At 44.4% G+C, this 14,184-nt stretch overlaps 1 protein-coding gene and 1 long non-coding RNA gene across 4 annotated transcripts in view; both read left to right on the forward strand.

Moving 5' to 3' along the window:
• CUNH20orf194 (chromosome unknown C20orf194 homolog) overlaps positions 1–14,184 on the forward strand; it is a 151,851-nt gene that overhangs the window by 91,896 nt on the left and 45,771 nt on the right. For all 3 annotated transcript variants that reach the window (XM_032295560.1, XM_032295561.1, XM_032295562.1), the window contains 3 exons: positions 6,035–6,138; positions 12,019–12,165; positions 13,241–13,329. In XM_032295560.1, coding sequence (XP_032151451.1) covers positions 6,035–6,138; positions 12,019–12,165; positions 13,241–13,329 — 340 coding nt within the window. The remainder of the gene's footprint in view (positions 1–6,034; positions 6,139–12,018; positions 12,166–13,240; positions 13,330–14,184) is intronic.
• LOC116562981 lies at positions 2,181–5,913 on the forward strand. Its single transcript, XR_004274155.1, has 2 exons — positions 2,181–4,187; positions 4,339–5,913. It is a non-coding gene; the product is annotated as an uncharacterized LOC116562981 (long non-coding RNA).

The raw sequence follows: 14,184 nt of genomic DNA on the forward strand, positions 1-14,184 counted from the left end.
CCATGCCCGGCTAATTTTGTATTTTTAGCAGAGATGGGGTTTCTCCATGTTGGTCAGGTTGGTCTCGAACTCCTGACCTCAGGTGATCCACCCGCCTCAGGCTTCCAAAGTTCTGGAATTACAGGCGTGAACCACCGTGTCTGGCCTGTTTCTTTCTGTGTAAGAAACAGCTTTTCTTCCCAGCTGCTTATCACTGATTTTAGGCAGTTTGGTTTAAAAAAAGTTTTTTTCAGCAATTTGGTTTTGATGTGACTTGGTGTGGTTTTCTTCATGTTTTTTGTTTGTTTGTTTTTTGTTTGTTTTTTTTGAGTTGACATTTCACTCACCACCCAGGCTGGAGTACAACAGCAGCACATTCTTGACTCACTGCAGCTGCCAACTCGGTTCAAGGGATTCTCCTGTGTCAGCCTCCTGAGGAGCTGAGACTACAGTGCCCACCACCACACCCAGCCTAAATTTTTTGTGTTTTTAATAGAGACAGGGTTTCACCATGTTGACCAGGCTGGTCTCAAACTCCTGACCTCAGGTGATCTGCCCACCTCAGCCTTCCAAAATTCTGGGATTATAGGTATGAGCCACCACACTGGCCTTTTAATGGTTTTTGTGCTTAAGATTTTTTTAGCTTCTCAGATTGGTGGATTTTTAGTCTTCCTCAAATCCAGCAATTTGTCAGTCATTGTTTTTTTAACAGTTCTTCCCTCCCCTTCAGGGACTCGTGTTACCTGTGTATCAGGGAGCTTGAAGTTGGCCCACAGCTCCCTGATGTTCCATACCATTGTGATCAGGATTTTTTCTCTTTGTGTTTTGTTTTGCATAGTTTCTATTTCTGTTTATTCTAATTTACTCACCTTTTCTTCTGCATTGTCTAATGCCATTAATCTCATCGAGTGTATTTTTCTTCTTAGACATTCACTGTATTTTTCATATTTAGAAGTTTGATTTGAATCTTTTTTTATATCTTTTATGACTCAAGCTAATATGGTTCATTCTTTCCTCCAGCTTGTTAAACATGGAATACAGTTATAACTGTTTAATAACTTTTTCTTTATTTTATTATTTTTTTAATAGAGGTGGGGTCTTGCTACGTTGTCCATGCTAGTCTCAAACTCCTGGCCTCAAACAATCCAACCATCTCTGCCTCCCAAAGTGCTGGAATTGTAGGCATGAGCCACTGTGCCCAGCCAATAACTTTCTTTTCTAATCCTATTATCTGGTCTTGCTTTTAAGCTTTATTAGGCAGGAGGAAGGGCAACATTGGATTTAGGACTAATTGTATGCCACTACTGTGGCAGAATCCTCTTGAGTACTCTACCCAATATCCCTGTGAAGTATGAGATTTTCCACTGTGACTGGTGAGAATGGGCAGAATTTCCACTGTGAGGGATGTGTTAATGTTTGCTGTTTGACATGAATATCCAGTTTTTGCAGCACCATTTGTTGAAGACTCTTCTTTCTCTTTTGAATTGTCTTTCACCTTTGTTGAAAATCAGCTGACCATATATGTATGGGTTCTATTGTTTCCTGCAGGCATCAGTGAATGGTTGGTGCTCAGGCAGCTCCTTCATTCTCCTTGTAGTGATTTACAGGTTCCTGAGTGTTTTTACATTGGGCAGAAATTGTTAGCAATGCAGAGCAGGGTCCTGAACCCATTGACACATTGGATAGTGAATACATCCTGAGAACCCTGGGGACCAATCTGGCTTTCACCTTTGTGTGTTGGAGAGGCCCAGGCCCGCTGTAGTCTGCTCTCTGCTGCCATCTTTCTGCATCCTCTCATATGTTGCCTTGTGTCCACCTGAAGCTATTGAGGGACACTTTACTTTTTTTTTTAATTTTTTGTTTCTTGAAAGGAAGTCTCATTCTGTCATCCAGGCTGGAGTGCAGTGGTGTGATCTCAGCTCACTGCAGCCTCCGCCTCCCAAGCAGCTGGATTTATAGGCATGTGCCACCACACCTGGCTAATTTTCAACAGGAGGGACACTTTAAATAGGAACGTTTTAGCCTGGCATGGTAGCGCATGCCTGTCATCCCAGCACTTTGGGAGGCCAAGACGGGCAGATCACCTGAGGTCAAGAATTTGAGACCAGCCTGGACAACATTGTGAAACCCCATCTCTACTAAAAATACAAAAATTAGCCAGACCATGGTGGCACATGCCTGTAATCCCAGCTACTCGGGAGGCTGAGGCAGGAGAATCACTTAAACCCGGGAGGCAGAGGTTGCAGTGAGCCAAGATCGCACCACTGCATTCTGGCCTGGGCATGGGTCACATTCAGGAACAGAGTGTCAAGAGAAGTAAGCAAGTCACAAAAGAATATATGATTAAGATTTCATTTATATAAAAACAAAAACAGATAAAGCTAAGTAATACACAGTTTACAGATACATTCAAGTGTGGTAAAACCATCCAGAATTTAGGTTGCTGTTCCCCCTGGGTGGAAGAGAAGGGCTCTCAGTGAGGAAGGACATCCAGGGGGCTTCAATGGTGCCAGTAATACTCAATTTCTTAGGCTCAGTAGTGAGTGCATAGGCATCTGGGTTTTGTTGTTGTTGCTTTAGTTTTTTTGTTTGGTTGGTTGGTTGGTTTTGTTTTGTTTTTTCTCTAAACCCTATGTGTACATTTCGCATACTTTTACAGACACAGGATGAAAATCATCTAGCCATTGCATGCTAAATTTTCCCAGCAGTGATAAATGTTCCCCCTTCACATAGACTGGGCTGTTGGAATATCTTTATTTGTGCAGCTAGTTTTCTGAAAGAGGAAAAGCCAAATTCTTCATTGGTATTTGCTTGGTATCTTGGTTTACCCCGAGGGCTCATCCCTTCTTTGTTGGACTTCCAGGGATGCAGAGCTCAATCAAAGGCAGAACCAAACTGCATTGCTCCTGGTTCTGGGGCAGTAATGGGAAACTTCCTCTTATCCTGGTTTTTCATACTCCTAGAATGGAAAAGGAAGGACAGAACTCATCCACTAAGGACACTAAGTATGGCACAAAGAGTCAGGGAGATCTCCTCAGGAGTTGGCTGCCCTGATCCCCATGAACCCCTGCAAAGGCATGGCCCTCAGACCACAGTCTGACAGTCAAGAGTCCAGAGCAGATACCAGAAGAGTTATCGCATCAAGTGGATTTGGTTCTCAGAGACCAGAGTACTGGTACTAGGTCACTCAGTAAGTCACTTCACTTATCTCATGTGTGCTCTGAGAATAATGACAGAGTTACTGCTCACAGAGCCAGGCTGAGGGGCAGCCGCAATCACAGGACAGTACTGAAATCAGATCCTGTGTACTGAGACCTTGCCTTGGGCCATGCCCCATAATGAGTGCTTTTCCGGCACTATCTTGTGAACTTGTCTTCCTCTTTTCCATTTTGTTCTGAGGCTTCAGAGTCTAGTGGGAGAGGAAATGCTAGAGATGACCTCCCTCATCCACCTCTTTCCCTTCTTCCTAGTGAGTAGATGGAATGTGCCAGCTTCTCCAATCTGTGCTTTTTTCTGGAAGCTTTGGAAGAATATTGAGATTTGTCCAGGAGGCCTTTTGAGTGGGACTGGACTTGTTACTGAAAAGGTTCACTTCAGAGGTACACAGGTGGAGGGGTACCCAGGACAGGGAAGGGTGCAGGTACTAAGCACTCACCAGTAGGAGCAGTTTCTACCTCATGACAGCTGTAGAGCCCTGTTATCTCTGGAAACAGTAAGTAGAGTTATCTGGTGGCAGGACTTAGTGTGTTGTGGTTTTAGGAGAGTGTTGAAGGTCTGGGATGAGCTCTGGGCTGGAGGAAGGAGTTGGAAGACAGCAGTGAACGAGCTATAGGGCAGCACTGTAGCCTGTTGTGGTTGAGGGAGCAGAGAAGGCACATCATCAGATTCACCACAGCTGGGCTTTTGGACAGGGAAGAATTCAAAGGAAAAAGGAGAGAACTGAAGGCACCAGCATGGTACAGCATCTTTGGCATCAGACAAACCTGTGTTCTATATACGTGGCTTCACCACCACGTATAGAAGTAATGCTTGATTTTGGGGGAAATCTCTCTAAGCTTGAGTTTTCTCATCTGTCCTATGAAAAAAAAAATACCACCTCTTAAAATTGTGAAAACAGAAACCTATAATTTGTGACATGCATGGCGCTTAGTAAACACTGCGTGAAACCTGTTCCCATTCCTTTCTTATAACAGAACAGAGATTTAAAGGTAAGTACTGGCTGGGCGCGGTGGCTCACGCCTGTAATCCTAGCACTTTGGGAGGCTAAGGTGGGTGGATCACCTGAGATCAGGAGTTCAAGACCAGCCTGGCCATCATGGTAAAACCCCATCTTAAAAAAAAAAAAAAAAAAAAAAAAAGGTAAGTCCTGTCCCAGGGGATCTGCCCATCTTCATATGGGACAGCTAAAAGGGGAATGTGGTACTGGTGTCAGGGAGTAGCTGCTGGGCTGGAGATTTCAGAAGTCATGATATTCTGGGTGCAACTTTACTGCTCTAAGAAGGAATGGGAGTGTTGACATTGGAAGGGAAGACTGAGCACATTCAGAGCGATTTGAAATATGGCATGGTCAGGAGGGCAGTGGGTGTGAGCAGCAGAGGGAGGGGCGTGTGTCTCTAGGGGAATGAAAGTATTATGCTGAGGTGGCAGGAGAATGGCCTGGGAGCAGCATGGAGGAACCTTGGGGTTGGTACAGGATGAAGCTGAGGCAGGAGTAGAAAGGCCCTTCCTTTCCAGAGGGCCTTAGGGAAAGGCAATGTGCATGGAAAGCCAGGATACTTATTGGAGGGTAGAGGTTTCTGTGGCTTGACTGGGCATCTGGTTCTTCCATGAGAGGCAGGTGCCAGTTCTTCTTGTATCTAAAAACTGCCTCCTTCTTTCTCCCTTCACTTCTCTCATTCCCTGTGAACACATACTAACTAGGCCCCTCCCTTCCTTCTGAAACCCGACCTCCTCAGGAAGCCTTCAAAGTTTGCAGTCTCCAGATTCCTCACCCAGGATGCAAAGGCAGCCCTCAGACTTCTGACCTTTGCAATTCTTGTCATTCCAACCTCCAGAGCTTTGCACCACTTTTCTGGAGCTACAACTCAAGGAATCAGTCCCACTTATTTGTCTCTTGGCCTTTACCTTGACAGTGAGGTCTCAATGACAATAAACTCAACCCTGTGCCTTGAGCTTTAAGAGCTACTTCATCTCCTCTCTGTATGCGGAAACATGGAAAGAAAAGCTGTTACAGGAATAGAAGATTCAGCTTGGACCAGCTCTAGAAAGCAGCATCACCTAGGAGTCATGGGTGCTCTGGATGCTGCTTTTGTGTCTCCATAGCAAGCCCAGGCCCTGCATTAATCTTTGTCATCTTAGTTGTCCAGCTTTTCCATGGTCTGCTCCCTAGGGCCTATATTGAGCTGCTCTATATGACCTTGACCATCCAGGAAACAACAGCTCTCCTTAGACCTGAATCCTTGTTCCAAGGAACCCAAATCCATGTTCACCTGCCACCCTTCTTGCTTTTGTGAACCACAGAAGAGCAGGCCCCCAGAGTCTGTAGAACCTACTCATTACCTAACTAAAATGTTCCATTGCTGGGCACAGGGATCTTAAGCTCCCTTCACCAGTCTTCAGCTAAGACCCTAGTGCTCCTTCTTGGGCCCTAAGTGAGGGACGTAGTCTCTTTAGGGCTGAGCCAGCTTCTGGCAAAGCAGAAGAAAGGAAAACCTGTAAACTAAGTAATGGAGCACATATACCCAAAGTCTTTTAGTGTGTTTCCCTGGAAGATACCCATAAGGGAATGTGAATTTTGCTTCTCTGCATTAGCTGATAATTTATTCACTTGTTTTTCTAATTCTTATGCAAAGACTGCATCTGATGCCTCATTTCCCTCTGAGGCTCTGGGAGGTTACTTTGGCTTCCTCAGAGCACAGAGCTCAGCATACAAATCACATAACATAATTGCTACTGATACTGGCTTCTAGTTACCTCTCTGCTGTGCAAGAGGACATTGGAATCTCACCTCCAGCATCCAGCCGTGCTAGTCTGACCAACTCTCTTTTCCTTCCAGGGAATGTTCATTTCTTCTCTAGTGGCCTTCTGTTTTCTCACTGTCGTCATGGAAGCATCATCATTTCCAAGGATCACATGAATTCCATTTCCTTCTATGATGGGGTAGGTGTTTTACTAGTCAGTGGCTTTTTTGGTTGGAAAGTTGCTCATACTTTTGAGGGGAAAACCAAATAACTCCTGTCTCCCCTCCACTACCACAGAGCCAGCACTGCCACTGAGGCAGGCAGGGAGGGAGGTCATGGAGAGGCCTGGGCACTCTCAGAACACTTATGAGCCTTGTCAGCCTCACTGCTCTGTAAAGGACTTACCTAAAAAGAGCTCCCCATGCCCAATTTATTCAACCTAAAGAGGACTAGAAAGCAGGCTGAGAAGGCCTCCAGTGGCCCCTCTCAGGTGACCTCCAGTCCCGGGGACCCACTGAAAAATCAGAAAGGAGCTGCATCCTGTGGTATTGACGAGGCTCCACGTATGCATTGGCTTGGACAGGATTGTAAGTGAGCCAGAGAGGGAGAGAAATGGCTCGCTTTCCCCATGAGAGTTTAGCCCCACCTCCCTCACACACCCAGACTTCCTCTCTAGCTCCATAAAAGTTCCACCCTCCTAAAACAATCCTCTAAGTTCACCAGTCTGCACCAACACTTCCCCTTCACCTTAAGGGGAGGAGGGTAGCGACACGCTTCCCCTAGCCTCTACCCTCTGGCCAAGGCACAGCTTGTCTCAGTGTAGCACCAGATTAGAGGGCAGGCCCTCCACTCTGCCCGGTCTCAGCCTCAAAACCAGTCTGTCTGGGAGCTAGGACAGAGACTATGTGAGGTATTTTGGTCAGATGGCTCAGAAAATAAATTCTGTGGCTGCAGGCTCTATTTTCTTCCATGTAGAGCCTGCGGCCTTAAAGGCTGTTCAGAATTGTAGGCAGACCAACTGGACACATTGGATAGCTCTATTAGATTAAAGCTTTACCGTTAGGTTAAAGAGTCTTTCAACATCAAGGAAGAAGGGATACATCATGAAAACCACAGTACTGGGATGATAAATTAGCTAATTTAGACAAAAAAATAGACTCTTACCTCTACCAAAAGCAAAATGAACTTCTGATGGATTAAAATTAAATATCTTTAAATTTCACAAATAGAAAGAGTGTAAAAATGAATATTTATTAAACCTGTAGGGGTTGGAAGACTTTCTAAGCTTAGAAAGAATACAAGAAATTCTAAAGGAAAAGTTTTTCAAATTTGACCAGTTAATGATTTTTTTAAATTTTTTGCTGATAATTTAACTTATTGAAGTATACTGCAAATGCAACTAACTGTATCCATTTAAAGCTTTGGCAGATGTATACATTCATGAAACCACCTTTACGATCAAACTGAAATGCTTCCTCATGCCCTTTTATAGTTCATCTTTACTCCGCTCCTGGGTTCAGACAACCACTGATTAGCTTTTGTCACTGAATATTAGTTTGCATTTTCTAAAATGTCGTATAAATGAACATCATTCATTCCGTACCCTTTGAGTCTGGCATTTTCCACTCAGCATAGTGATTTTTAGATTCATCCATGTTGTGTATGTTAATAGCTTAGTTCTCTTTATTGCTAAATAGTATTCTATTGTATGGGTATAGCATAAAATTTATCAGACTAATTTGTAATACAAAATCCTTTAAAATGTATTTCAGGGGATGGGAAGGAGTTGATCAATAGATACAAAGTTAGAGAAGATAAGTAAGTTCTAGTGTTCTGTTGCACAGTACGGTGCCTGCAGTCAACAATAAGGTGTTGTAGATCTTAAAATAGCTAGAAGAGAAAGAGAAGATTCTGAATGATAAATGTTTGTCATGATGGATTTCTCATTACCCAGATTTGATCATTACATGATGTATACATGTATTGAAACAACCCATTATAACCCATAAATATGTGCATATGTGTCAACTAAAAATAAAAAATAATTTTTTATGGCCAGGGGTAATGTCTTATGCCTGTAATCCCAGCACTTTGGGAGGCAGGGCAGGTGGATCACCTGAGGTCAGGAGTTGACCAGCCTGGCCAACATGGTTGAACCCAGCCTCTACTAAAAACACAAAAATTAACTGGGTGTGGTGGCTCATGCCTGTAGTCCCAGCTACTCAAGAGGCTGAGGCAGGAGAATCGCATGAACCTGGGAGGCAGCGGTTGCAGTGAGCCAAGATTGCGCCACTGCACTCCAGCCTGGGCTATGCAGTGAGACTGTCTCAAAAATATATAATAATAAATAATAATAATAATAATTTTTTAAAAGTATTTCAGACCGTGTGCAGTAGCTCACACCACTGTGAGAGGCTGAGGTGGGCAGATCATGAGGTCAGGAGATTGAGATCATCCTGGCCAACATGGTGAAACCCCATTTCTATTAAAAATACAAAAATTAGCTGGGCATGGTGGCACATGCCTGTAGCCCCAGCTATTCGGGAGGCTGAGGCAGGAGAATCACTTGAACCCGGGAGGCAGAGGTTGCAGTGGGCCAAGATTGCACCACTGCACTCCAGCCTGGCAACAGAGCAAGACTATTTCAAAAGGCAAATTTTAAAAACTGGGAAAAACATTTTTGGTGATTTAAACAAATGAGTTAATATTTTTTTTTCTCTGCAAAGAGTTGTCTCTTTATTAACATGTAAACACTGAGTCCCAGGTCAGAGGTATTTAAAGTTTATGAGGCTACTTAACAGATAGAAGGAATTGCATCAGAAACAGCCTTTTGCTATCATATGTAACAGTAAATTAGCATTTACTGTTAAATAATATACTGTTAAAATATACTAATTTGTGCTAAGGAATAAACGCTAAAAAACTGTTGGCAGAGGAGAACACCACATGTGGTAGCACACACCTGTAGTCCCAGCTACTCAGGAGGCTGAGGCAGGAGAATCCTTGAATCCAGGAGGCAGAGGTTGCAGTCAGCCAAGATCATGCCACTGCACTCCAGCCTGGGCACCAGAGCGAGACTCCATCTCAAACAAAAAGAAAGAAAGAAAGAAAGAAAACAATTCCAGGGCTGGATTCAGTGGCTCAAGCCTGTAATGCCAGCACTTTGGGAGGCCAAAGCAGGCGGATCACTTGAGTCTGGGAGTTTGAGACCAGCCTGGGCAATGTGGTAAAACTCTGCCTCTACAAAAAAATTATTACTATTGTTGTTTTTTTTAAGATCCAGTCTCGCTCTGTTGCCCAGTCTGGAGTGCACGGCCTCAAAAAATTTTTTTAATTACCGGGGCATGGTGGCACGTGCCTGTAGTCCCAAGCTACTTGACAAATGAGGTGGGAGGATCGCCTCAGCCCAAGAGGCAGAGGTTGCTGTAAGGCGTGATCATGCCATGGTGTGCTCTGGCCTGAGCAACAGAGTGAGACTCTGTCTCAAAAAAAAAAAAAAAAAAAAAATTCAATTTACAATAGCATCAAAAAGAGTAAAGTACTAAGGAATAAATTTAACCAAGAAAGTGCAAGACTTGTCCACTGAAAACTGTAAAATATTGCAGAAAAATTAGACAACCTAAATGAATGGAAAAAAATCCATGTTCATGAATTAGAAGACTTAATATTAAGACAATACTTCCCAATGCGATCTACAGATTCAGTGCAGTTTGTATTAAAATCCCAACAGCATTTTTTGCAGATAGAAAAAACGGCCAGGCGGTGTGGCTCACGCCTATAATCCCAGCATTTTGAGAGGCTGAGGCGGGTGGATCACTTGAGGTCAGGAAGTTGAGACAAACCTGGCTAGCATGGCAAAACCCCATCTCTACTAAGAATACAAAAATTAACTGGGCGTGGTGGCACATGCCTGTAATCCCAGCTACTTAGGAGGTTGAGACACAAGAATTGCATGAACCTGGGAGGTAGAGGTTGCAGTGAGCCAAGATTGTGCCAATGCACTCCAGCCTGGGTGACTGAGTGAAACTATGTCTCAAAAAAAAAAAAAGGAAAACCCATCCTAAAGTTAGTATAGAACATATAGAATCTCAAGGAACCCTGATTGTTCAAAACCATCTTGAAAAAGAAAATAAAGTTGTAACACGTATGTTTTCTTATTTCAAAATTCCCTACGAAGCTACAGTGTGGTACTGGCAAAAAGTCCAGCAGAATAGACTCACGTAGAACCCAGAAATGAACTTTTGTATCAAATAATTTTTGACAAGGATGCCAGAACCATTCACCATTCAGTGTCAAAAGGACAGTCTTTTTAACAAATGGTCTGAGAGGCCGGTCCCAGTGGCTTAACGCCTATAATCCCAGCTCTTTGGGAGGCTGAGGATGGCAGATCACTTGTGGCTAGGAGTTCAAGACCAACCTGGCCAACATGGCAAAACCCCGTCTCTACTAAAAATACAAAAATTAGCTGGGTGTGGTGGCGGGCACCTGTAATCCCAGCTTACTTGGGAGGCTGAGGCATGAGAATCACTTGAACCCAGGAGGCGGAGGCCAGTCAGCTAAGATGGCGCCACTGCACTCCAGCCTGGGGACAGTTCCCCTGAGTGGGACCGTGTCTCAAAAAAAAAAAAACGGTGCTGGGAAAACTAGATATCCATTTGCAAAAGAATGAAGTTTGACCCTTACTTTATACCCTGTACAAAAAGTTAACTGAAAATGGAACAAAAACATAAATGTTAAGAGCTAAAACAAGATGTAGTCCTAGCACTTTGGGAGGCTGAGGCAGGCAGATAACGAAGTCAGGAGTTTGAGACCAGCCTGGCCAACATAGTGAAACCCCGTCTCTACTAAAAATACAAACATTAGCCGGGCATGGTGTCACGCGCCTGTAGTCCCAGCTACTTGGGAGGCTATGGCAGGAGAATCGCTTGATCTCAGGAGGCAGAGGTGGCAGCAAGCCGAGATCACACCATTGCACTCCAGCCTGGGTGACAGAGTGAGACTTTGTCTCCATAAAAAAGAGCTAAAGCAATGAAACTCCTTGAAGAAAACACAGGGGAAAATCTTTATGACATTGCATTTGGCAATGATTTCTTGGATGTGATACCAAAAGCACAGACAGCAAATGAAAAAATACTAAATTGGACTTCATCAACATTTAAAACTTCTGTGTATTAAAGGACGTTATCCAGAGAGTGAAAAGAGAATCCTCAGAATGGAAGAAAATATTCAAAAATCATTATCTGATAAGGGATTAATATCGTAGAAGGAATTTTGAGATGACATTTTCAGTTTAGGGAAAAAAATCCAGGCTGGGGGTGGTGGCTCACCCCTGTAATCCCAGCATTTGGGGAGGCCAAGGTGGGAGGATCATTTGAGACCAGGAGTTTGAGACCAACCTGGGCAACATAGGGAGACCTTGTCTCTACAAAAAGTTTTTAAAAATTAGGCAGGCATGGTGGCACGTGTCTGTAGTCTCAGCTACCTGGGGAGCTGAGGTAGAAGGATTGCTTGAGCCCGGGAGTTCAAGGCTGCAGTGAGCCATCACACTTTAGCCTGGGTGACAGAGCGAGACCCTGTCTCAAAAAAAAAAAAAAAAAAAAAATTCCGCCAGGCACAGTGGCTAACACCTATAATCCTAGCACTTTGGAAGGCTGAGGCAAGTGGATTATGAGGTCCAGAGATTGAGACCAGCCTGGCCAACATGGTAAACCCCGTCTGTGCTAAATATACAAAAATTAGCCAGGCATGGTGGTACACGCCTGTAGTCCCAGATACTCTGGAGGCTGAGACAGGAAAATCACTTGAACCTCAGAGGCAGAGGTTGTGGTGAGCCGAGATCACACCACTGTACTCCAGCTTGGGCAACAGAGTGGGACTCTGTCTCAAGAACAATAACAAAAATCCTTGTACTTCCTGTATCTCCTATAAGTAAATATTGGAAAGCACATTTATACTGAACTCCACTGAACTACATAATGTGACAATAATTGTGCTGAAATTGATCCTGTGTGTTCCGGCAGTAGTTGTGAGTGCTTGTACAGATGCCTTTCTTGCTGATGCACCCTCCTTTTCTCTTTAGGATTCCACCAGTATTGTTGCTGCTCTTCTCATAGACTTCAAGAGCTCATTGCTTCCTCACCTCCCAGTTTATTTCCATGGATCAAGCAATTTTCTGATGATTGCCCTTTTCCCCAGATCGAAGATATACCAAGCATTTTACTCAGAGGTAACATCAGTCATTATTCAGTAATACTGCTACTATTTTTTTTTCCCGTAGCAATTTAAATTGTAAGGCAGTGGGACTAACAGTGAAGTGATGAGAGGGAGAGTTAGGAGGGCTGGCTGGTGTGGAGTGACTGCTTCAAATCCCATCAGGTTCTGGAATGGTGCTGTTGGCAGTGAGGGGTAAGAGCCTAAATAAACTGAACAAAAGGCTTTTTAGCCTTTAAGAAAAATCTGCTTTGTCCTTTTTAAATCCTAATTAGACTTATCTCCTATTTAGCTATTTTATTGAATTGTTGGGCCCTACCTACTGAATTAGTGTTCCCTTTGCCACCCTATACTCTCCTTCCCCATGGGTCACAGCCCCTGCCCTTGCGAATGGTACCACCTGGCAGGCTGCACATTATAGGTGCTCAGACAGACTGCACAAGTGAGAGCTTATAAGAATGATATGACCCACTGAGAGACCAAGCAATAGCCAAAGTCAAACTGATGGCCAGCCTCATGATTGTGAGAATTCTTGGAAAGGTGTGATTGCAGCAGTTTGTGAGGGGACGGTGTTCCTCTCTCAGATCAGATTTGCAGACCATAGAGGATGCAAGAATTGACCTTGGCTATAGAATAGTTTCTCAGCCCAGTCTGTGTCTCCCACCTTTGCTGGACCTTCTTACCTCCTTGTGCTTGTCCTTTCAATCTGGGAAAGTAAAGACAACCCTTTAGATTCTCTTCAGCCATCTGTCTGCCTCTAGGCAGGAGTTACTTGAACCACTCCTGTCTGTCTCTGCAGAGGAGAACATGCCTCTGTGGCCAGCACAGTGTTACCCAGCCCCCCTTTCTCCACGCTTCCTGACCTCTGAAGGAACAGAATCCCTGGGGGAGGAACCCAGAAAGACATTCTGGGTTTAAAAAATACAGAACAAAATTGCTTCAGGCCTCTATTTTTGAAGCAAACTTGATTGTTATAGTCATTTTCTTTGCACTGACAGTCTAGATTTTCAACAACTATCAAATCCCCGTGTGGGTTCCATATCCTGTTGTTGGGTTTATAGTGTTCTTTGCTCAAATTCTGTTTTGTTTAGGTCTTCTCCCTCTGGCAACAGCAGGATAACTCAGGGCTCTCTTTAAAAGTGATCCAGGAAGATGGATTATCTGTGGAACAAAAGAGATTGTAAGTGGCTGCTTCAGTGTTTGTGCTTGTTTCCCTAGGCGTTGTGGGTGTGCTCTCTCTGCAGGATACCTAGCGTTATGTAACACAGGGGTCTTGGCTTCCGAAAGGGTCAATGCAGACATTTCAGTGCTGCGAAGTTGCAGGTAGCCAGTGCCCTTGGGGGAATAGAAAGCAAGAGAGGGCCACATGGATTGCCTCATGCTTGTAATCCCAACACTGTGGGAGGCTGAGGCAGGAGGATGGCTTGAGCATAGGAGTTCAAGACCAGACTGCCTGGACAATACAGTGAGACACCATCCCTGCAAAACATAAAAAATTAGCTGGGTATGGTGGCACATGCCTGTAGTCTTAGCCACTCAGGAGTTGGAAGGGTTGCTTGAGCCCAGGAGTTCAAGGTTGCAGCAAGCCGTGACCATGCCATTGCACTTCAGCCTGAGTGATGGAACAAGACCCTTTCTCAAAAAAATAGGTCCCTGCTGCTGGGAGCCAGTGTGGCTGTAAGGGGCTGCATCTTGTAAGCCGCCGCCCGGGCCAGGCATGGTGTTGGGTGCCGGGCCCACCTCACCTGTCTCAGGGAACCCAGGGTCTTACTCTGTTACCCAGGGTAGAGTGCAGTGATGTGGTCCCAGCTCACTGCAGTCTCCACCTTCCAGGCTTAGGTGATACTCCCACTTCAACATCTTGACAAATTGGGACTTCAGAGGTTGCAGAACTTGAAGCTAATTTCCTTGAACATGTAACATGCATTTTCCTGATCCAAACAAGCTTCACTGTTTTCAACAGTAACGCAGATGTGGGTTACTACCAGGGTGGAAAATTTCAGTTTGAAACTGAAGTTCCTGACAACATGGTGCC

This window comes from Sapajus apella, unplaced genomic scaffold, assembly GCF_009761245.1.
Source record: "Sapajus apella isolate SASKATOON/1434 unplaced genomic scaffold, GSC_monkey_1.0 scaffold33, whole genome shotgun sequence".
In the NCBI taxonomy this organism is placed as follows: Eukaryota; Metazoa; Chordata; class Mammalia; order Primates; family Cebidae; genus Sapajus; species Sapajus apella.